The sequence below is a fragment of the Cnephaeus nilssonii genome (assembly GCF_951640355.1).
Source record: "Cnephaeus nilssonii genome assembly, chromosome: 10".
NCBI lineage: Eukaryota > Metazoa > Chordata > Mammalia > Chiroptera > Vespertilionidae > Cnephaeus > Cnephaeus nilssonii.
This window is the reverse complement of record NC_137081.1, coordinates 46,725,939-46,751,238: the sequence shown is the minus strand read 5'-3', so window position 1 is coordinate 46,751,238 and position 25,300 is coordinate 46,725,939. Positions and strand designations below refer to the sequence as shown.

General features: G+C 43.0%; 1 protein-coding gene across 1 annotated transcript in view; it reads left to right on the top strand.

Annotated features, from left to right (window-relative positions):
- Positions 1-25,300, top strand: part of MYO3B (myosin IIIB) — a gene marked incomplete at its 3' end in the record, with an annotated part of 367,317 nt that overhangs the window by 90,016 nt on the left and 252,001 nt on the right. Inside the window, exon 7 of the mRNA XM_079782950.1 lies at positions 5,605-5,670. Within this exon, the coding sequence (XP_079639076.1) occupies positions 5,605-5,670 (66 nt within the window). The remainder of the gene's footprint in view (positions 1-5,604; positions 5,671-25,300) is intronic.

Here is a 25,300-nt window from a genome sequence, read left to right as displayed (position 1 = left end):
TCTCAGCTTCAGCTCCCATTACTAAACTGCCTCATTCTCTGGCTTTTTCCAGTTCAAGGTGGCAAAAATTCCTTCCAAAGAGAATCGGATTGACCCAGCTAATTTTAAAGTCACGCTGCAGTCACCAAATTAAACGAGGATTGGCTGTCCTGATGCCAGGTGCCCACCTTGGTTCAATCTTCTGCTCTCTATTTCAGGAACTAAGATGAATCCAGTTTGGCTGTTCAGCAAATTATTTTGTTCCACATACACTTTGGGGGAAGAAGGTTAACTTTATGTCATCACCTCTTTATCTTCAGCATCACCCCTTGCTTGTAGCCTCAGATGGCCCTAATGCTATCTGCGTGCAGGGGATCTTTATAAAAATTGAATTTTGGGTCCAAAGCACAGGAATAAAATTCAGGCAGGCAAAACTCAAATCATTTTCCTTCACTGATTAATCTCTTTTCTACATTGCCTTGGTAATGTTGAGAACTGGTTATTTAGCTTCATCGGCCTTCCAGCCACTCACCATTCCTACATCCTATAGGCCCTCAGCATCCATACACATAAGTGAGTGGTACCTGCTTGCCTCTGCATCGCAGCTGCCCTGACTCTCCCATATGCTGAATGCGAAGCATCTCACCTCCTTTTAGGGAGACCCTCTGGGCAGGGTTGCAGCTTGCATCTATAGTTTGTTTTTTTAAAAATATATTTTATTGGTTTTTTTTACAGAGAGGAAGGGAGAGGGATAGAAAGTTAGAAACATCGATGAGAGAGAAACATCGATCAACTGCCTCCTGCACACCCCCTACTGGGGATGTGCCCACAACCAAGGTACATGCCCTTGACCGGAATCGAACCTGGGACCCTTGAGTCCGCAGGCCGATGCTCTATCCACTGAGCCAAACTGGTTAGGGCTGCATCTGTAGTTTTAAGAGAAGGCAAAAGGGTACCATGTTACTATTTGGTGGTTTTCCTGGATGGCGAGAGAACTAAATTTATATTGCCATTGCAGACAATACTCTAAAGCCTTCAATTTCATTCTCTCTTTCCTGTTTGTTTTTGGTTTTTTTAGTTTTCATTGCACACAGATAATGATCTTTCAAAGATTTCAGTTTACTGAACCTAAGTATGATGGATGGACTCCAGGAAAGATGGGGCATCTACAAGGTCAAATGAGATTCTCTAAAACCAAGTTCCTGTAATGCCAAGCTTTCAAAAAGATCTGTGGGGTTCATGTGAAGCCACCAGGCATTGGTAGTGGCCCGGTGAGGGGTGATCCGCTGCTGTCCTCCTCTGTGCCCTGCTGCAGAGGTTCCGGCCAACACATACATGGTAGCCCCTGTCCATAGTTCCTGTTGAGAAAAAGACTGAAAACAGGAAGCTACAGTGTTCTCTATACTAGAGTGGACACTTGCCATCAATTTCTCCAGTGGACCCTTGCCAGGTCATTCTCCAGTTGCGGAAAGGGCTGTCCCTCCTGCTCCACTGACCAATGTCAAGGCTACTAGGGTTGTTTTAATCAATTCTGTGCACTCTGTCTACAAGTGACTTCTTGGTCATGGTTAACTGCTTTGGGTGAATTAAGTCTGTTAGACAGTAAGTTGCGTAAGTAGTTCTTTGTGGAGCTGGCCTCAGTGAGAACAGAAGGAGCAGAAATCCTGACAAGAGCAAAGAAAGTCCAAGAGCTGGAATGGGCTGTAGAGATGATTTGGGACAACCTGCTCATTGAGAGATGCCACACAGGGCCACACAGGTGAGCTGGGAGGACATGGATGCGCAACCTCAGAGGCTGGCGCCAGTAAGAACAGGTCAGCACAACCAGTGTTGCAGCCGAAGTTATATGACTGTGCTTTTGTTATTTAAAAAATACTAGGAAAGACGAGGGCTTGTTGAAGAGAATGAATGAGATAAAGAGGAAGCCTCCAGAATAACTGAAGGGCAACCTTTAACTGCTACTCTTTCTAGCTCGGTTCACGGATGATTCTCCTTTGCATCTTTGAGTCAGATGATCTGAAGGATAATTAAATAATCATGCAGTACAGGGAAATCATATACTTCCTCTCTTATCATTTTTTCTTCCCATCTCGTCCTTGCCTCCTGCTGTCTCTCCAGACTCAAAAGGTTATATAGCCTAGCCCCCCAAATTACTCACATTCTTTGATCTACCAGACTTTTAAAACTATTTCTGTGACTTCCTACATGTTGTTTTCTAAGCCTGAAATGGTTTCCCTCTCCTTCTTTATCTTGAAAAATCCAACCTAATCTTTAGGGGTCATCTCAAGTTCTTCTTCCTTATAAACTCTTTGGGACACTCAACATTGGATAAATTGCCCCCTTAGTTCTGTTTCCACAGAACTTTGTGCTTGTGCTTCTATTATATCATTTATCAAATTGTGTTCTGTGTGATAGGATAATACTCTGAAATATTTTGGGCTCAATTAGGATTAATTGCCTATAAGAGTGGGTTAAAGAAAATGAAAGTTTATTTCTCTCTTCTTTAAGGAAGACTGGGGAAGTAGTCTAGAGCTGGTATGGCAGCTTTACAGTATCAACAGGAATACATTTTCTATCTGTACTAGGGGCCCAATGCATGAATTTGTGCACCTTGAAAGGAACTGTGGGCCCCAAGGCTGCAGTGGGCACAGGGGTGGGTCTTGGCCCATCCTCTGCGCCCCCACCCAGCCCCTCCCGCTGTGGCTTCTGGTCCCTTATCTGCCGGCAGCCCCACTCCAACCCCTGCTGCTCACATGTGCTGAAGGCACTGGCCCCGCTCACACCCGCTGATGGTGTGGAGCAATTGGGGCTGGCACCAGCAGTGGGTGCGAGTGGGGCTGGTGTAGTCAGTGGGTGTGAGTGGCAGCTGCTGCCCCGATCACCCCTCAGGAGCAGGGGGAGGTGGAGAAGCTCTGAGGGGCGATCGGGGCCAGCAGCTGCTGCTTGCACCCGTTGACAGCGCTGAGTGATTGGGACTGGTGCCAGGTGCCGGCAACGGGTGCGAGCGGGGCTGGCGCTGGCAGCAGGTGCGAGCGCCGGGCAGGACCGTGGCATGCAGGAGCAAAGAATTTTCAGTAACCACCAGAGGCTCACCCCGATGACAGTGACCGGTGCCCCACCTTGGTCTGGCGCCCCTGCTCACCTGCTCCACCATCCTGCCGCAACCAACGCCCGCCATGTTCCATGCGTGTCCCCTTGTGGCCAGTGCACGTCATAGCAACCTGTTGTTCGGTTGTTCTGCTGTTCGTTCAGTCTATTTGCATATTAGGGTTTTATATATATATATATATTATTTGCTATACTTTCATTTTCACGTTAACCTCATGTCCAAAATGGCTGCTCAAGTTCCAGCCATCACATCTATGCTCCAGAAAGCAGAAAGAGGGAAGAAGAAATATGCCATATCTCCTTTCTCTCAAAAAGACTTTCTGGAAACACCATAGAACAATTTTACTTATTTATCATTGCCCAGAAGTCAGTCCCATGGCCACATTTAGCTGCAAGGAAGTCAGGAAAATGTAGTCTCTATATGACAGCATTTTGCCAGAATAAAAATTTTAAGAAATGAGAAGAGAATGGTTATTGAGAGGCAGTTTGCAATCACATTATCTGATATAGTTTTTATTCCTGGTTATTCTTACTGCTCTTATTTTTCTACCCATTGAAGCTGAACAATCTATGGCTTCAGGAAGTAGCTAAAACCCAGGTGAAAACAAAGATCACATATAATGGGTTTACAGTCAAATTTCTGGTGTGCAGAAATGTACCTTTCTTCTTTTATGAACTTGACTTGTCCATAAGTGCCTATTTTCATTTATGGCTAGAAAAAACTTGCATTAAAGATGTGGGAGCACAAAAAACCCGCAAAACTTTTCTCCCACCTTTTAAGTTCTTCTAGCTGGACCGTGGCATGCGGGTCCATTAACACAGACATATTAGCAAGAGATAATAATCACATTAACACAGACATATTAGCAAAATAAAATGTCCAAAATGTATTATGATGGACATGTCGGGGTGCCATAAGAATATGAGACCCAAGGAGGCATTGTGCCATTCTGGACAAAGGAGAGTGGGAAGGGGTCTTGGGTTTTAAAGAGAAAGCAGGTGATTTACAGGTAGACGGGAAGGAGCAAACATGTGGTGAGCAAATGTTTGCTGGGCCACCCAGAAACAGGTGCACACAGAGGAAAGTTCGACAGGGAGGCTTTGCTAGATTTCTCCTTGGCTGCCTCGTTTAGTTTATGTTATGATGCTAAGGTGATGCTCCCTTCCTTTAAGCAGATTTTTCTATCTGAATTCTTCAAGTAGGAAAAGGAGAAGGGTCAAGTGTTCTTTCTGAGTCTTGTTTCTTAATAAAGCTTAAAATCAATGTCCCAAAAGGCATATTTGGGGGTGGCAAAACTTAGGCCCCCATCAAAGATAATGTCACTTCTATTTAAAAAATGTATGTCTTGCCAGGCTGGTGTTGCTCAGTGGTTGAGTGTTGACCTATGAACCAGGAGGTCATGGTTTGATTCCCAGTAAGGGCACATGCCTGGGTTGCAGATTCCATCCCCATTGGGAAATGGAGCAGCCAGTCAATGATTCTCTCTCATCATTAATGTTTCTATCTCTCTCTCCCTCTCCCTCCCTCTCTCTCTATATGAATGCCTTGCCCTGGCCGGGTGGCTCAGTTGGTTGGAACATCATCCTGTACACCAAGAGGTCGTAGGTTCGATTCATGGTCAGGGCACATACCCAGGTTGTAGGTTCCATCCCTGGTCAGGGCGCATGTGGAGGCAACCAATCAATGTTCTCTCTCTCTCTTTCTCTCTCTTTCTCTCTCTCTCTCTCTCTCTCTCTCTCTCTCTCTCTCTCATCAATAAAAAAGAAGACACAAATTATTTATTAAAATAAATAAATAAACAAATAAAATTGAATGTCTTTGTGTAAATATTCAGTCAAATGAAGGGCCCTTCCCTTCCCCCTTTTCCTGCCTTTTCATCAGGAAGTGGTCTGGTTACCACAGTCTTTCTGCACTTCTCTGGTTCTCTTGGGCCTCCAATAATTAGTTAGCTGTCTGTCCCCATCTCTGCCCAGGGACCTCTCTGGGAACATTGTCTTAGCTGTTTTGCTTTCTCCATTGCTTATTGCAAAGTTGACATATAGGAAATAATTTAAAATGTGGCTGTTGAATTTGTGAGTATACTTTAAATGTATCAAATGGTAGCAGAATGATCTGAAAATCCTACAAAATTAAAAGTCTATTTCTCTAAAGCCCCTAGCACTAGTTTTATCGCTTTCTTATGGTACTAGTAATACTCAGCTCTCAATTGGAGTAGTTGTGTGCTTGCCTCGCCCCTCAGAGTGTCTGCCCCCTGAGGAATGTTCCTGCTCTAGGTAACTCTGACAGGTCTTACCGAAAGCTGTTGACTTAGAAGACCCCAAATCAATGAAAATGAAGGACTAAATAAATATGGGCTGGCACTTTATAATTTACTGCTAATGAATGGCTCTCACCCAGGAAGAAACAGAGTAGATTTTATCCGAGCTATTTAGAACAATATCAGTAGGCAAGTTGATAGTTTGTCTTTAACTGAACACTTTTTTATGTAAGAAAAAAAAATTGCTTTTGTTTTTCAGAAATCCTCCACCTACTTTACTTCATCCGGAAAAATGGTGTGAGGAATTCAACCACTTTATTTCACAGTGAGTATTTCTTCCCCTGAAAATTGCTTATCCAGCAAAGCCTTGGACAGTGATTGGAGAAATCTAAGCTGTGGAATTTACTTGGTGCCAAAAGTTGTTATGCCTTCTAGCACGTTATGACATGTAATTTGTTCCAGTAAATGACAGAAGATGCCTCTGTAGGATTTGAAAAATAAGGAGTTCCATTTGAGTCTTGGCTATGATCCTCCTCCTTATCATATGGATCACATTTATCTGAGAATCTACTCTTTCTGGGACAAATATTGTCAAATTTGATGCCCACACTGGGACCAGAGAGGACATAGAAGATGGCAGCCTTCAGCAGCATTTTGCAGGGTGGAAGGTGGACTTTGCTCTAGGATCTGTGGTCTGGGAGCAGGGCTCTAGTTTCCATGGCAATTGAGGGGGCAAAGTAGGATCTCAGGCCCAAGGCACCCAGGTGAAGAGCCCCAGGCATGGCTCCAGGCGTGCAGAACAAGATGAAAACCCAACTGATGGGTGATGTACTTGGTGGGAGCTGTGCTACCAGGAAGTAGGCCCGATGGAATGGGACTAAGACAGGAGCAGACCACCACCTCCACCAATGGGCTGATGACTCAGTGCTGGCAGCATGAGCTTTTGGCCAGGCCCCGGGCAGAGGACTACACTGGTCCCCAGTCTGGGGAAGATGCTCAGTGTGCTGGAGGGGACCCTAAGCCAGGGGCCTGGTGAACGGTGGGGCAGGAATTTAGACCAGGCACGGGATCTGGAAAGAGGTGCCCTCCGTGACTAGCATATCAAACAAGTTGTTCAGAGGTCATGGGAAGAAAAAGAAGTGACCAAAATAGCTAGAAAACAGTAGGGAAGGGTCAATACAAATTTCTCTAACATATGTCTGCATGCTTCCACAAAGAGGCAGGGCCATGAAGCAAACTGGGTCTCTTGATCATCTTCCTTAATCAGTCACAGTACAGATCAACAGTCCCTTGTCCACAATTCCAAACTCCAAAGAGCTCTGAAAAATGAAAGTTTTTTCTATTTGAATCATTTAGCTGCAAGCCCTGACCTTATGTGAACTGATCTGATGGCAACACGTGACCGACACTGAAGTTGAGTTATTTATAGTCGTTATTTATCTCACTCAGTGTGAATATTCATGTGAATTGCTGCAGATATATTAATGGGTTTGATTATAGTGTACTGCCCCAGATCCTGCTGGGGACGTTACATAACATACAGTAAATGCACTGGTTCACTTTTGTAAAATTTGATAAAATTCTAAATTCCAAAACATATTTGGCCTCAAGGATTTCATATAAAGAGCAGTTCACTTTCCTTTTTAATGTAACATAATTTCGGGTCCCTTGTCCAGTCCCTCCTGGATTTGTGTCATCTTCTTCAGGAGAGAGGAGCAGTAAGGAACTCCAAGAACTCTCCCAAGGAGGGCCAGGTTGAAATATGACCATAAGTTCAAGACCAGGGATGGAGGATCTTTCCTGCCCCCTTCTGTCCCCACTCTGATGTTCCTGCAATGACTGCAGAGTACAGTAGTCACAAGTCAAGGGTGATGTTAAGAGGAACAACAGATATAGCAGGATGGATGATGCTCACATAGGAACAGAGGAAGAGCCACCTTCTCAGATTTAGGAACCAAATGAGGAGGTAGAGGGAACGGGAGAGCTAATGGCACCTTGGTGCCTGGGAACACATTTCTGATCAGCCCAGGGAGAGAAATCTGGTCGCTAAGCTTCCAATGATTTTGCTGGCAAAGCCTGGATCCAAAGTTTTCCTTTTCACTCCACTGCTGCACAGAGATGCCCTTGATTGACCTTCTCTAAACTGTTGGCCTAGAAAAACCCATTACATATTCACAAATATGCCTTCCTGTACCAAGGTCTCATGATGCCTCTAAAATGTGACTTGACTCACCAAAGTTTGGCTTCTGTATACTTTTTCCAGAAAATGTTTGTGTTAAGCCAAGATGGCATTATTTGGATGGATTTGGGAATAAAGGTATGTACTTGATGATGGGGTGGGACTTTCAGGGTAAATCACAGCATAGAAATCTCTTTCAACCATTGATTTTTCTTTATGGAAACCCCTTTTATATGCCCACTTAAATCTGCTTATGTTTTTCCTAACTCTGAGAATTCCAGATGCACTCATTTTGAGTTGCTGTAGATTTAGAAGAGTCTTGATCCTAGAATGGAAGACTAAACACAGAAAACAATTGTTGAAACTGCAGGGGAGGGAGAGTCTGGAAAAGTCCTAATGAACCAAGGAAAATAAATAGAAATTAAGTGATTGTGTGCCTTACTACTAATTTAAGATCTGAAAAATATGTCATCAATCTTCTCTTTATTTACGAGTTCTATTTATTGGTTTTATTAGCGAAAATATTACATATAAGAGGCGTTCATAAATGCTCTCCTGACCTCAGCCAGCCAATCCTATTTTCCCCATTACATCTTAGATTCCTCATCCACCAATTCTCCGTTTACCTGATTTTTGGGACTGTAACTCTTGAGATTAGGGACTAATTTATTGTGTTTTATCTTTTTAGGTAGAAACCTGCCCATTATTCCCAAATAATATCCTCTGGTTTCATAGATGAGCCTACCTACCCTAGGCCACCAAATGCTCTTTAACTTTACTATTTCATTCTATTTATTCAAATCTCTAATTAAATATAAACAGAGATACTCACTGGGTTAGAACTGTCTATTTAAAGAGAACCTTGGTTTGTTTTTATACATATTTTGTTCATATTGGAAGGGATAGGGAAGAAGGATGGAGGATTAAGATATTCAGATTAGCCCGGCTGGTGTGGCTCAGTAGTTGAGCATTGACCCATGAACTAAGACGTTACCAGTTCGATTCCCAGTCAGGGTTTCGGGCTCAATCCCCAGTAGGGGCATGCAGGAGGCTGCCCACTTACTTACGTTTCTCTTTCACCAATGTTTCTATCTCTCTATCCCTCTCCCTTCCTCTCTCAAATCAATAAACACACACACACACACACACACACACACACACACACACACACACTTATCTGACTTAAAAAAAAAAAAAGATCTTCATATTATAAGCTTTTTATGATTGGTGGGCCTGGGGTGGGGAAGATGATTATCTGGTAATTTTAGGAAAAGAGTTTCTAGCCTGAATTATCCAGATAATTGCTTCAGTTCTCATAGACTGGGCTGTGGTGCATTGTATTTAAAGTAAACTGGTTCTTTCTAAAGAGTAATAGGAATTCTTTAACAGCTTAAAAGGTTCAGTATCCTGTCTCCAACGACTACTGACTGATATGTTTGCTTGGGGTGAGAGAGAAGGGGAGGGGCGACGTGAGTGCTGAGATGTGGCCTAATATTTTTCAGATCTGTTTCCAGCCTTCTTAATTTGGAGACAGGAGAGATTTTAAGAGGGTCTGAAATCCTATTAGCAAACCTGTTTGGGGGTTGAGAAAAAGAGAGTAAAGAAACATTAGCCTGTTTGGTTCTGAACCTTTGGTCGTTAGTGATAATTGACTCATTTATATGTGTTAGTTATGCTTTTGTCAAAGCATGACTCCTGACAGCTTAGTTATGATAAATTAAACATGATGCTCACATAAAGTCTGCACTCCTTTTTTATCCATATGCTAAGACCCTGCCCAATGTTTTTTGTCACTTCTATAATGTGTGGCTGGCTTTGTAGTGATTTCATTATCAGCCCTTTCCCCTGTGGCTAAAGCTATTTGCATAACAAGTTTATCTGGTTCAAGTCCCAGCCAGACTTGTGTTTTGTCAGGATGCTCCATTCAGAAGTAGCCTCTTGATAAGGTAACAATAATTTTCCCTTGCCAAATTCACCTTCCTTTTAATAGCTGTCACTTATTTTTTTTAAAAAAATATATTTTATTGATTTTTTACAGAGAGGAAGGGAGAGAGTTAGAAACATCGATCAGCTGCGTCCTGCACATTCCCTACTGGGGATGTGCCCGCAACCAAGGTACATGCCCTTGACAGGAATCGAACCTGGAACCCTTGAGTCCGCAGGCCAACGCTCTATCTACTGAGCCAAACCGGTTAGGGCTACTTATTTTTTTTTTTAAGTTCAAACTAATTTCAGATCTAAACTACAGAAATACTTCCCAACCATTGGTCAAAGGGTATCTGTGAAATATGCTCTTTCATTTTATCTCTAAAACTTTTGGGGTTTTATTAGGAACTAGAGGCTTGGTGCACGAAATTCAGCCCAGCATGCACCCTCTCCAATCTGGGACCCCTAGAGGGATGTCCAACTGCCCATTTAGGCCTGATCCCTACCTAAACTGGCAGTCGAACATCCCTCTCACAATCCAGGCCTGCTGGCTCCCAACCCCTCACCTCCTGCCTGCCTGATTGCCCCTAACCCCTTCTGCCTGCCAGCCTGATCACCTCCTAACCACTCCACTGTCAGCCTGTTTGACACCTAATTGCTCCCCTGCTGGCCCAATTGCCCCCAACTGCCCTCCCCTGCAGGCCTGGTTGCCCCTAACTGCCCTCCCCTACTGGCCATCTTGTGGTGGCCATCTTGTGACCACATGGGGCCAGTTTCATATTACCTCTTTATTATATAGGATTAGATTTATAACTTTATCATTAATGACCCTTGAGCTGATGATTAGTGAGACAATAAAGATGGATTCCTCCTAGTCAAGGGCAAAGCCATCAAGAACACTATGGCTGCTCAGCCTTGGACTTAGTGATGACTTGAACTATATGGTTGCCCTTACAAACTGTACTTGCCTGAGTTGGCTGGCTTGGTGGACTAAGTGTGCAGGTGTGTCTATTTCCTAAAGTTAGCTTTGTGGCCAAGCCCTGCCTTTTACTCATGAAATATTGAGGTGGTCTTTGCTATCCCTATGTTATTGGAGAGTCGGATTTCCCCCTCACTCCTGGGAGTGGGATTCTTATCGTATATAATAAATATGGAATATGCAACCATGTAATGACCAGATCACGCATCAGCAGGAGGGTGGGGCAGCAAGCTACAAGCAGGCGGTGGAGAGCAACAGGAGGGGCAGGCAGCAAGCTATGGGGCGGGGGGGGGGGGGGGGTTGGGGGAGGAAGGGGGAGCTACAGGAGGGCGGGGCAGTGGGCGGAGAGCTACTGGAGGGCAGCAGCAAGCTACTGGCACACAGATTCATGCGCAGGGCTGCTAATATCTTTAGAAAATGAATTTTGTAAGATTTGCACCAGAGAATGAATGGTTTTTATTGGCATGGAGTTATATTCCTCAGTTTCCAATGTCCCATTTCCCTTAAATCAGTCCTGAAAGAGGGGCAACTGTGGGTTTAGCAAAGCCAGTGTCTAGAGTTTCCTTTCCATGCTGCAGCCAGGTGTAGTTCAGCATCCGATTAGTTAAAATCCATTAGTCCGTTGTATGGGCCCACATGGCTGTGGGTGAATGCAGGAGAGTGCAACAGGAGTCCCAAGAGGGCCAAGAGCCAAGAGCACGAATTTTCTTTGTTCAGAAGTTTAAATATTCAGGTTTCAAGCCTTGCAGTGGTCACACCTATTCTGGCCAATGATCTATTCCCAGGTGTGATTGACAGAAAGGTAAACACCTCCCCATGTCACGCAGACTTTACTGGGCATGCATTCAAACTGCCTTTGTCCAGTCCCTTCCCCTGTTGATCAGCAGGGAACAGACTTGGAGAATGTTAAATTAGCAGAGCTATAAAAATGGTGTGCCTATATTATCTAGTCTTCCCTTCACTTCTTTTCTGTTAAATAATAACCAGATTATTAAAACAGTATCGCCTCCAAATGACATTCAAATAGCTACAAGCAGTTGCACTGAAGGTTAACAAGGTGAGGTCACTCTGAGCTGCAAAACTACTAAAATGAATGCATATTTGCATAAATTTATTCCTTAAAAATTGAAACCTGGAATATTTCCTTTTTTTCTAGGCCTCAATGTTTACAAAAGTAACCATTTGGGGGTGGTTGTTTTGTTGACGTTGATTGTATTCCCTTCAAGGCAACAACTGTCAGCTCTTCGCCATTGTCCATTTTGTGTTTTCAAAGCAGCTTAATTGCATGGAGTTATGCTGTCAATGAGCAGCACACTTGGAATGATAAATATTCTAACTTGTGATTGATTAAGTTTCACAAATATTTTTGGCTTTTTAAGTCTTGTATTCTCAAGGTAGCCTTGCAAAGGGTTAATACTTCCTGGAGTAGAAGGATGCAATAACCTTTATTTGCATTACTTCACAATTGGCAATTTTAATTCAAATGAGCAGCCGTATCTCCAGTGACAGACTCTCCATTTTAGATGTATTTAGCCAATGATTAGCTATTATGGCTTCTTGAATTAATTAGCATCTCTTGAGCCACAGGGAATTAGTGAATTAAAATAAATTCATGGAGAAGCCAAAAAAAAAATCAAATTAAAAAGCCCCCCAATTCTCCTCTTTCCTCAACATATATTGATCACTATACCTATTAAGGCAACCCAACTTTATTCTTATTTTGAAAAATTGGGATTTTTTTTCACCTTCATGAGAACAAATAAAGCTGTGTGTTTCAAGGTTATATCTCCCTGAAAAGAATTTGATTTAGATGACCTAACAGATCACCTAAAGACACCAAGATCTGACTTATCCCCCACTTATGAACCAACCCAACAAAATCTGATTGTATCATGGTGTAAACCACGAAGTGGCTCCCTGTGTCTTGAAGTTTGAAACCCGGTGCAGTATCCACGTAAACCTGGAATATACTGCCGTCCTTGGAACCATGACAATGAGGGTTTTAGGCTCATCCAAAATGCATAGTAGAAGGCATAGTCAAGTGGGTAATCCAGACTCTGGTCAGCATATTCTGTTTATTTCCCAACAAATGCTGGTTTGAGATCTTGTGAGAGACCAGATCTGTAGCATATGTCATAGATTTCATATCAGTGCTTGTGGCACATTATGTTAGGTGACTTTCAGGTAGGTTTAGTCTAAGTGATATTCTGTAACATTTACCCCATACTGGCTTTTCTTTCTTTAAAAAAAAAAAATCGTACTTGCATTTTATAATGTAAATCAAAGTGTCTGCAGATGAAGTAACCAGAAGTGATGGTGAGCTCTGTGCTGTCTGTGTGTGGGTGGGGGTGGGAGGGTGACTCACATCTGCCCACAGCCTGTCCACCCTCCCAGACGGCAACATGGCTCCTCATCAAGCAGAGGCAGCTGTGGCAGAGCTGTGTGTGCAACCAGCTGTGTCCCTCACTCACTGTGCAACCCGGGGGAAGATATTTAACCTCCCTGACCCTGGGTTCTCGTTTGTCAGATTGGAGCTGAGAATACCTGCTTTATAGAGTTACATTGGTAGGTAGAGGATAGTTAACAGTTAACAATTAACACGGTAAAAATAACAATGAGGGGATCCGTGGGCTCAGGCTCTGGTACAGTGATTGTGTTCTGGGGTCTGAAAAAGGAAATTACCCTGATACTCCAAAGGTATGTTATTGTAGATGCAAAAAGACAATATACAGGCTCAGTTAAGGTAAAGATTGAGCTTTGTCAGGGAAGACACCAGGCTAGGACATGACTACCTGCCGTGACTCGCTTTTCGTTAGGAAGTTTTAATTTCAGACCATCCTATGTGGTTACTCTCGGTCTCTGAGTGTGTATGGCCCACCATGCAGGCCTCCTCTGAGCTTGTCAAAATGTGGCCCCCTTTTTGTCCACATTCCTATGCTTCTGCACTTGTAGGTTCAATAATAAACATGTGAGACCTTTTGTTCAGACAAAAAAGGAGGTGTCAATAACCTTCTCATCCTTGACACTTTTGGAATAATTCAATCTGCTATTCACCTTCCCTTTATTTAGACTCAGATTTTTCACACTCAGGCCTCTCTCTCTCTCTCTCTCTCTCTCTCTCTCTCACACACACACACACACACACACACACACACACAGAGAGAGAGAGAGAGAGAGAGAGAGAGAGAGAGAGAGAGAGAGAGACTCTTTTACTACCTTCTCAACAGAACACATTGCCCCCTCAAACTTTCCTTAGAGAATCATCTTTAGCAGTAACCAAAACAGAAGCAATGCCTGGAATGCAGACTCATGGTTAACAGCCCTCCCTCTCCCACCTATCCCAGGGCATACCTTGTCCAGGCTGAGTGCCTCGGCCTGCTGTCAGCCTGCCACAGGTTTCTCCAGGGGGAAGGAGCAGTGGGAGGGGAAATGGATGCCAGGACCCTGAAAGGCAGAACCCACAGCGCTTGGCAACTAACTGTGGGAGGGCCCAGGCGCTACAGAGAGGGAAGCGTTAAACATGATGCCAGTATTTTCAGCATGGGGAAAGGTCTTTTTAGAGAATACATGTTGGGAAAATTAAGAGCACAGGACCTGAAGTCAGGTTGTATTCTAGCAATGCCACTTAGATTTTTTACCTTAAACAAGTTACTTTGCTGAGCCTCAGTTTCCTTGTCAGTAAAATGGGAGCACTAATATTTATAACCACTTGGGATTAAGATTAAGTCTGCTGTGTTGGAAAATTCCAAATAAGGGCGGCTTACACCGGTAGACTTTTATTTTCCTCTCACATAAAATAAGCTTGGAGTTAGACCACCCATGGACTGCTGGAATAGCAAGGCTCCCGGCTTCCTGTCCTCGTGCTGCCCACCGCAGTGTGATGTCCATTCTCAAGGTTACCTCATGGGCCAAAATGGCTGGTGTAGCTGCAACAATTGCATGCTTATTACAGGCAGAGGGAAGGGGAGATCAATGAAAGTTTCGTTAAGAAGACTTTCTGGCAGTTTCATACAACATAGCCTCAGCTACAACTTAATCACATGGCCACAACTAACTATAAAGGAACCTAAGAAATGGAGTCTTCTAATGGCAGCCATGGGCCTCGGTCAGTATCAGGGCTCTCTCCCTAAGTGTAGTGGAGAGTGTAGAGCCAGGTAGCAAGGTCTGCAATCATGCTATTTAGTAGATCGTTTCAAGATTAAGTGAAATACAGACTGAGAGCTCAACGAATATGAGTGATGGTGAATATTATAACTCACAATAGTAGTGCCATCAACAGAGATGTGAGGAGAGCCAATAAAGCGGGCACATAGGGTGAGGAGTCACAACAGAAGTGGATCTTAAGGAGGGGCAGTCATGATCCCCATGGCAGCTGATCTGTGGCGTAGCGGAATGGGAAAGTAAGGTTAAGGGAGAAGCAAATAAATAAGGTCAAGGTGGCCAGGTCAACACCCCTCCTGGGTCTTCTCCCAAGAAGTACAGTGTTCTTCTGGTTTGATGTTAAGCCCCCAGGTTCCTGCCTGTGCCTGCATTCTCTGGCCACTATAGTTTCCACTGTGGAGTTCCCACAGGCTCTGCTATGGAAGGAATTCTGGCTCTGGGTCAATCAAAATTTTAATTAAAAATGGAAATGAAGGCTCATGTCACCATTACTACATTCTTCCAGCCCATAGATGGTTTCTGGCAGGGATAAAAATAACAGACTTAGCCCTTTGGCACTAATGAGGATAGGGCTGGATTTTTTTTTAATGGATTCAAAATTTATAACAGCAATTTAAATAGAATGAATCACTGTCATAGTGTCTCTTGATCTTCCATCTCCTTTTGGGTGCATGTGCAGATTTTGTCAACCTCCCAGTATTTTAATATGGAACTTCCTAAGTTCATCAAATGCATGCTATAGCTATCATACCATATCAATGAGTTAGGGGAAAATCCCATAATTTATTTTTGATGTGAAGGACTATTGAATGTTTTATTGAAAGAAGAAATTTATTTAAAAGGCATATTTTAGTGAATATTGGGGGAATTCTTGCCTTTACAAGAGGCCCAGAGATTAAATGCTTAGACTCAAGCAGTTCTCACACACATACAGAAAGCCTGGCTTTGACCATTCCAAGTTATGGGTTGAATTGTGTCCCCTGAAATTTCATATGTTGAAGTTCTAACCCTCAATATTTCAGAATGTGACCTTATTTGGAAATATGGCCATTGTAGAATATTCCATCACACATGTTTCTAGACCCCCTGGGTTAGGATTCAGCTCTGTGCTACAACTAGAGCAACAGCTTCCATATTACCTTCCCCGGCTCCACAATTAGTCAGTGCAAGTCATCTTCATAAAACAGTGAGCAGAAACTTTCTATAACCCCAAAGATCATGGTAAGTCATTCTTCATTCACAGTCATGCTGTGCCTCTTCATTGCTTATAGAATACGCCAAAACTCTCTAACACGTGGTCATTCAGGATCTGGATTCTGTATATCTATGCAGTAGCATTCTTGCCTCCATACTCCCTGCACATTATAGCAAAATTGAATAAGTGGGGCTTCCTCTGACTCCCCCAGGAAGACTCAGAGGCCCTTTCTCTCATACTTTCATGTCAGCATGATGCGTTTTATAGACCTTCATAATGAGGAGAAGGGAGCAGGTCAATCCATTCTGAAATTATTTGTTTGTGCATCTGTCTCCCACTCAAACTGAGTTCCTTGAGAGCAGAAAATGTATCTTTCCAGCTTTGTATCCCCAATGCCTGGCACAGTTTCTGGCACATGGCAGGAGCTCAGTTAACATTGGTTCCTTTTGAAGAGCCAAGAATTCTAGGGGGGAGGTGATGTCCTTACAATAATACAAAACATGTGATGGACCTGGTTATAAGCAGGATGTTAGGACTCATGATCTTTGAACAATCTCTTCATAATTTTAACCTCAAACATAATATTAAGGAAGAGAATGGAGGTGAAAAAAGTGATCAAATGTTCTCCCCCAACACACATAAACCCCCCCCCCAAAAAAAAATAAAGTTTTAACTGTCAGAAACATTCTAGGATTGTTAAAGGTGAATGATGACAGCTACATGGTTAGATGTGCATTCTTTTTTCATTGAATACATGGAAATAATGTCAAAACAAATCCTGCCTGCCAATTTCAGTGGTTATTTTCCCGGAACAACCTCGGCTTATCCCTCTTTCCTGACTGTCCCTCCCATCACCTTTCCTGTTCCCACCATTGCCTCCCCCATGATCTGGTTCCGAAGGTTGAAGAGGGACCATTTCTGAAGCCAGGATTAGGAGAACAGTTATGTTTTTTGTGGCTCACGGTTTCAGGACCACGGCCAGTGACACGCCATTCTACAGAGCAGGCAATTATTTCCTTCTAACGTCAACATTGTCTAGCCAAGGGTGCCTTAGGGGAATATGTGGGTGTAATGGGTGAAAATCAAGGTGTGGGAGAGTTTGAGGCCTGGGACCTAACCTTTGCTTCCTCCCTATAAAGTAAGGGCAGGGACACTTATTACAGATGTTAGCCTTGGTCACATATTAATAGCTTAGGACATTTTTCTCACCAATAGGTGTTCCTAAAGAAACATAATTTAGGACAGTGGTAAGCAGAAGATATTGAATGCATTTGAAATTAAAAATTTTTACCTTTAGGTGTGAGAGATGTTCTGTCAAGTGTGCTCTTTAAGCTTATATTTTTTTCAAACATATAACAATGACAGGCCACATATAAAAAGAAAGTCCAAAAATATATTACTAGGAAAGAAAGAAATCTAAGCATTTTGACAGATAAGAATAGAAAAAAAAAGTGCAAAGTATTCAGCTAGACTAAAGTCATGGGTCTGCTGGTAGTAGTGGCTGGGAATTTGGCTCTTATGAATAAAAGGACTAAGAGGGCTCCAAGCCATTCATAGTCCAGAGTTGGACTCCTGCTTAAAGCCAGTGTCTGGGGTAGTTCTCCTAGGCTGATAAAAAGAGGCTGGGAAAATAATGGGATGGAGGAGGGGGTCATATGACCCTATGTTCTAACCATGGCAATTTCCCCCTGGGGTAATGCTGACCATCCCCCAGGTATATGAATTTTAGCCTGCTTCTGGCTTAGGATGGTAGAAGGATATATAAGCAGCTGGACCTTCTGCTGCCACAGGGATGGGCTCTTCCATATACTTAATAAAACCTGGGACAGGAGCACAAAATACCATTCTAAAACCTGGCTCTGGGCTAAAGACCCAGAAAGTCAAGAAGGCACTACTTTGAAATTATGAGAGTAGGAAGGTGGGCACAAAGGAAGTAAAAGGGAGAGGGAAAACGAAATCGCCCTCTTCCTCAGTGAGTCTGTCAGCTACATCTCAAAACACATAAAGAAATTTATGGCAAAGAAAGACAATCCACTGAAACAACAAATGAAGCATAAATTCATTAGAAATAAAATTAATTTCATGAAACATTCTGAAGTGGTAAAATAACTGACTATAAGAAGAAAAACTATTTGGGATAAAATATGTAAAAAACTAACTCTAAGCAATCATACAATTCGGGGAGGGGCAGTGTTCAATGTGTGGTTAAGGCATGTATAGGTTATTGTGCTAAAAAAAAAAGGATAGGACTACGGGAAACCTTAGAGTTAAGCAAACATGTTAAACATGTAGGGTAATTACTAAAACTATAGAAAAGCAATGTCTAGTTTCTAAACCAACAGAAGGAAAAAAGGGTTTATAGAAAACTTTATCAATTCAACAGAAGGCAGGAAATGAGACATAAAGAATTAAAGGGAAAGGTGGTAAAAAAGAGATTTCTACCCATCTGTGCTTTCAAATGATCAAGCAGTCAGTTTTCCCCAAGATTTCTAGTCCACAAGCCGTGATGTTTAACAGCTGACTGGGTAGGGATGGGGGGCTGATTTGTATTGTTCACTAATTTCCATGGTGTAAATATCCCACCGTGGCCAATTTCAAGCTACCTATGAAACATCAATCAGTTCACAAAATTCCTGTAAATATAACAGTAATACCTAGGGAGCTTACGCATGCTGCCTCCAGCACATCACTCTTTGTTTAGGACAGACAGGCTTTTCTCCACGGTCTTTATACCACGTATAATTTTTGGCAATAAAATAAAAATCTTAAAAAAGATTCTCTGCATTTTATTTGTCTAACTGAGACCATATGGAAATTTACTGGGAAAATGGGAGTTGGTGGCATTCTGTTATTACAGTATTTATCATATGGTTATGGAAGACTAGTAATTGATGATCCTTGCTAGCAAAGCCAGATCGATACGGAGATAAATGTCCTCAGCACAATAGAATTTATATCATCCACATGATAACTGACCACTGTGTCACACAGTCAATCATTCACCTCATTATCTGATATAACGAGTGGGAAGTCTAATATGTATGTGATTTATTAATGTACACTAGACCCATCTAACCCATTACCTGTCCTTGGCAACATAGTATACAGTCGTCTATCTCCAGTAATAGGATCTCACAGAAAGGACCAAACTCTCTTTTAAATGCTAGACATTTTCTGTTGAATTAGAGCAGACCAGAGAAATCTGAGCTAGCATTGCTCCCTCTCTTCCTTTCACTTCTCCCTTCCTCCCAGACATGGATTCCTACTCTTTCCCTCCCTCCCTCCCTCCCTCCCTCCCTCCCTCCCTCCCTTTCTTCCTCTTCAGAGCTAAAGTGGCTTATCCTAGAACAGTGGTCGGCAAACTGCGGCTCGCGAACCACATGCGGCTCTTTGGCCCCTTGAGTGTGGCTCTTCCACAAAATACCACGTGCGGGCACGCACATACAGTGCGATTGAAACTTCGTGGCCCATGCGCAGAAGTCGGTTTTCGGCTCTCAAAAGAAATTTCAATCATTGTACTGTTGATATTTGAGTTTGCCGACCACTGGCTTAGAATGTGGTGGGTGGGCAAATGGTCCCAAAAGAGCCTTCATGTCACTGATTTGCTGCTGTGAGTATATTTGGTGACAGACATTTCACATCACCTATCTATGCATGTGTCACTGAGTTACAGTGGCTTAAAGCTCAGGGCACATCACAGACCAGAGCAGGGACGTGCTATGTTCCCTGGAGAGAGAGAGAACAGGGAAAATGGAAACAGAAAGCTAACCATTTCAACACATAGAGTTCGTTTACTCACAGTGGGAATATGAGCTCTCCAACCCCCACCCCCTTTTTCCTCAAGCCCCTGGGAACATTTGTTGCCTGAAACGTCTGTGCTTTGCTTTGCAAGGGTTAATCAGAGGACCTATTATTCAGCAAATTAAAGGCTTGGCTGCCTGAGAGTTCCTTTCAGCAAGGATTAGGGTCTCTGCGGATGCTCTGATGTAATAGATGGAGCTGTTCGCTGCTTCATGTTAATGGAGGAGCAGTAGGGACTCCCCGGGCTCTCCTTGGCAGTTGGCGCCTTCACTCATTCTCTTGCTTAAAAAAGAAAAATATTTTATCTTAAGAAAATTGAGTACTTGAAAAAGGCACTGGATTGATGTCCCTGGGGGATGAAGTGTTCATTTCTTTGTCTAAAACCACAGAGGCGCCGCACTAACTGGCTTCCTTGGGTGGCCACTTCCTCAGGAAGAACCGTCTCCCCAAAGAGCAGCAGAAGCAATCATTGGGGCCCGTGGTTCAATGCCCGGGGACGTTTATTGTTGTTGTTGTGTTGCTCAGAAGTCGGGCAGAGGGATGGCAGGTAAGAGGTGTGGCGGCGGTTTGTGTCCTCGGGAACATGAACGAAGGCAGCCAATAACTGTGCAAAATCCTGGTTTGCATAAGACATTGACAACTACTTCTTATCTGACCATATTTTCTCCAGGCTTTTGAGCAGTGGTTAGGTTGTTAATAAATAATAAATAAATAAAACTAGCTTAGTTTATTTTTCTCAGTTTGGTTTCATACCATCAATAATATTCATCTAACTGGCAATAAGCCGGAGAAGTGTTTAGTCCATTTCAGTCTTTACCAACGGAACACACAGTAAGGGAAAGGCGCTATGTGTGAGCAGACACCATACCAGTAAGAGGATTGAAGCTCTAGGCCCGTGGTCGGCAAACTGCGGCTCGCGAGCCACATGCGGCTCTTTGGCCCCTTGAGTGTGGATTTTCCACAAAATACCACGGCCTGGGCGAGTCTATTTTGAAGAAGTGGCATTAGAAGAAGTTTAAGTTTAAAAAATTTGGCTCTCAAAAGAAATTTCAATCGTTGTACTCTTGATATTTGGCTCTGTTGACTAATGAGTTTGCCGACCACTGCTCTAGGCCATTATCTTTCCTCTTAATCTAATCCTCCTCCCGCCTCTACCACGTACTCTGGCCTGAGATTTTAGTTGGAGCCTTTATTGTCATCACTGAGAGGCAAATTTGACTGCCCTCTTGTTTCCATGCCACTTGTGTGGTGCTTCAGTCCTCTTCTAACCCCTGCCTGTGGGATTAAATTGCTCCCTCCTTTGAGTTGCTTTTGATTCATGGGCTAACTTTTTCAGCAATCTTCTTTTCATTCTTTACAATGACCAGCACCTGGTAGCTTGGCACTCGCCTTTTTTTTCCTTGATGGGTGGCAGCATTTGGGCACTACATTCAGCATGTCGGGAATCAAGGGATCTGACTCTAAAAATTCACCAAGTTTCTGGTAAATTTAGGTGTGGATTAAGATCAGAGAGCTCTTTGACCCAATATGCCACGGTTGGGGGTTCGATCCCTAGTCTGGGCACATATAAGAATCAACCAGTGAATGCATAAATATGTGGGACAACAAACCAAAGTTTCTCTCTTCCCCTTCCTCTCTCGCTTTCTCAAATCAATTTTAAAAGAATAGCTCTTATGCAATGGTGTGTTGTTGGGTAATTTATAATTTAAAAAAAGATCAGAGTTCTGTGCCTTCTTGCATTGACCACCCAGGGAGAATTTTGTCTTTTACTCCATAGTACTTTGATAGAAGGCATCAGTTGGTCTTGAAGAGTGTTATAAAAAACAGTCCTCTGAAATTCATGGCCATGTTTACTGCAGGGAAATAGTATTCATCACATTACATGGTGTTATTTCTAGGAAAACTATAAACCTCTAGTCTCCTTACCAGTCAGCAACATCATCATCATCATTATAGTTCTCTAAGCAGCTGGTCTGTTTCTATATCATGGATTTTAAGAAATACTATAAAAGAGACTACCTTTTCCCGTTCACATTGGCTGCTGGAGAGCCCAGAGCCCAATTTGTAGCCACCTGTAACAAAGTAATTTATTTTGTATTTTAATTGCTATTTTTGTTTCCTAATTTCCTGTCTTTCGTTTTTCTCTTCTACTTTTAATTATTTTTTATCTTGACTTATTGTATTTACATGAAAACATATTGCAAGGTGCCTTTCTCAAACAAGATGGAGAATTAAAAATCAGTTGCATACTCTGATGGTGGGAATGTAAAATGATGCAGCTACTTTGGAAAACAGTCTTGTAGTTTCTCAAAAGATTAAATATAAAGTTACCATATGATCCAGCATTCTACTCTTAGTTGTGTGTACTGAGGAGAAGTGAAAACATATGTCCACATAAAAACTTGTGCACAAATGTTCATAGTATTATTCATAATAGCTTAAAAGTGGAAACAACCTGCCCTGGCCAGTATTGCTCAGTTGGTTGAGTGTCAGCCCATGTACTAAGAGGTCACCGGTTTAATTCCCAGTCAGGGCAGATGCCTGGGTTGCCGCCTCTATCCCCAGTAGGGGGCATGCAGGAGGCGGCCCATCAATGATTTTCTCTCATCATTGATGTTTCTTCTCTCTCTCCCTCTCCATTCCTCTCTGAAATCAATAAAAAATTAACAATATTATCTATATCTATATCTATATCTATATCTATATCTATATCTATATCTATATCTATATCTATATCTATATCTATGATATTACCACACACAGGACCTGGATCAGTACCGATTGTGTGTTTGTATATGTGTGTGTGTGTGTGTGTGTGTGTGTTGTGAGTTGGGGGATAATACCACACTTACACATATGAAACATTTAGAGAATCAGGTGGGATTGAATTTATTGATTCATTCAAACACTTATTAGGTATTTATGAATGGGGAGAAAGATGCCTTGAGTGAGATGTTAGCTTTCATGAAAATTAGAAACTAATGGAAGAATAGATATGGACATAAATAATAATAATTCAAGGTTGAAAAGTGTAAGCCCTAGAGTAGCTTACAGATGAAGTACACAATTCTAGTTAGGAGATGACACTAGGGTCTTAAAGGAAGAAAGGGATATTGCCAGGAAGTGTAGGGAAAGAGCATGCCAAGTGGAGAGAGTACAGTAGGAATGGAAGTTTCTTGTGGAGGCATATAATACCTTTTATTTGTTTTGGGGTAGTCCTGAGCATGGATTGCTTCATTTCTCACAGAGGATGGCTGGTACTGTACATTGTTTCTCCTTATATGGAAAAAAATGCATACAAATGAGAATTATGGATTTAATTCTGGGCAGCATGGCAAGTAGGATCAAGGGAAGGATTAGAATTCATATATCCTCGAGCACTACACCCAGACTAAGAAGCAGACCATAACTGTTTGTCAAAATGGAAATTGATTTTAGAATCAAAGAAATTAGCCAGATATTCAAAAACAGGAGTGCCCAAAGGCTTGAACTAAAAAGTGCTTTTGCTGAATTGTCAGACTCCAAAAGTCCCGCTTCGCCCAGAACTATGAAAGTTCTCATCAGGTCATCTATCAAAGAGCAATTTTGTCCTCAGTGGTGGGAATCACACTGAGGAAAAGGAGCTAACTAATGGGCACTGTTTTTTCAAGGCTAATACAAGGAGCCAATTCTTTTGACAGCACTCATCCTGCTTGGAAGACATGGCTGTTTTTCTCCAATGGACTGACTGTATCCCCACACTCAGCACAGTGGCTGGCCCTATGGCTGGCATTTATTAGGTGCTCACTGTGTACCAGGCACTGTACATAGATTATTGCATTTGCGCCCCACAATGTTATTATTACCATTTTACAAGTGAGGAAACTGATGCCCAGAGAATTGAATTCCCTTGTATATCACCAATCTATAAGAAGTAGAGTTAGATTTGGCAATTAAGTATATTGTTATTTAAATAAATCAACAGACTATTTGAAATATTTAAGATGAATAACAATCCTATCCTATATAATAAAAGCCTAATATGCTAAGTGTCCAACCATTCGTTCGATTAGTCACTATGATGTGCACTGACCACCAGGGGCAGACACTCTGACCAGTATTTTAGCTTGCTGCTGGGGTCTGGCCAATCAGGACTGGGCGAGACGGGCTGGACACACCCTGGAGCCCTCCCGTGGTCCCTCCCTACCAGCCAATCTTCCTCGGTCCCTCCCTGGCCTCTAAAATATTTCTTCTAATTAATTTCCTTTCAATGTGCATGAATCAGTGCACCGGGCCTCTAGCCTAAATATAATATTACATAATCTAGAATTATAAATTATATATGTTACAGGAATCTATATTATACTAATAATGAACATAAAGATTAATATTTTTAACAAATGGATTTGCCAACATCTAGATTATTTGGCCCCGATACCCATATTTTCCATAACCATTTCCTTCTGGGTTCAGTCATCAGTTCCCTTTTTGATTGCTCCTTACCTTCCTGGGCTGCTTCAAGCAAACATTTCATTAATTTCCACTTGAAGTAGAGCTCTAAAGGAAGCCCAGGCCCGTGTCTGCTTTGCTGAGTCTAGGCTTGACCAATGGCCAACTTCAGCCCCTCACAGAGGCCCAAGAGGCAGTGGTTTGGCTGCTGCAGGGGACTCAGTGGTACCTGCAGTGGCAGCCAGTGCCCAGATCCATGGGAACTGGCAGCACAGCAGCCTGAGTGATGGAGCCATCCCAGGATGCCCATCTCCCAGGGACCATGCCTTCCATAACTCTTGAACCAGAGGGTGGGATTTGAACACAGATTAACAGTCCAATAAACTAGTTGCTGGTGCTGTTTGATGAAGTAATGGCTCATTTATTTCTCGCCCCTTGACTGAATCACAGGACGGGAGTTGCGTGGAGAAATGTTTGTTTAATTACAAAGTGCTTTTCCCACCCAAGGAAGAGACAGACAACAAAGAGGAGTGAGAGGGCGGAGACTCAGGGCCACCAGTTTCAGTCTCCAGTCCTTAAAGTCTGCCTTAGACCTAGGACATGACTGTCGGGGTCTTGCCTGGCTTTGGCATGTTCAGTGGAGTGTGTGCTCATCCCGCCTTTGCAACTGCCACGTACACTTGGAAAGCACAGCCTAAACGGAGGAAAGCTGTGTCAGTGACCATAATAAAACTGCACCTCCACCGCCCCACCCGCCCGTGGCTTCTCCTCCGACAGCTTTTGTGGTCCCTGAACCCTGTCTTGTCTTCCTCCTTAGCTCTGCCCCGATTCCTCTTGGCCCTTTACCCACTGCACCTCCTTGCTTGGCAGTTTTGCTTCTTTTTCCTCCTCCCAGACTGATTCTGCCCACTGCCCATGGCATATTCTTCTTCCCTCAGCCCCTCCCAGCCATGGCCCCCGGCTTGTCCCCAGACAAGCAGTGCTGAGGATCTCAAATTTTTGTTACTCCATCACCTTCCCTAAGGACACAGCAAAGTAGTCTGAGTTTTCTAATTATTTACTGTTGGTCATGAGATCAGAGACATAAGGGTAGAGAGGTGCTTGTGTCACAGGTGACACCGGTTGCCTACTGCAGCTCTCTGCCGTGGGGTGGGGGTGGGGGTGGGGGGGCGGAGGGACTCCCGTCCTGGGCCCAGTTTTAGCATGGAGGCTCTCCAGCTACCGTGGTGCTCATTGCCTCCGAGGGAGATTCTGTCCTTTCTGCTCTGAGATTTTGTCTTTTGTCT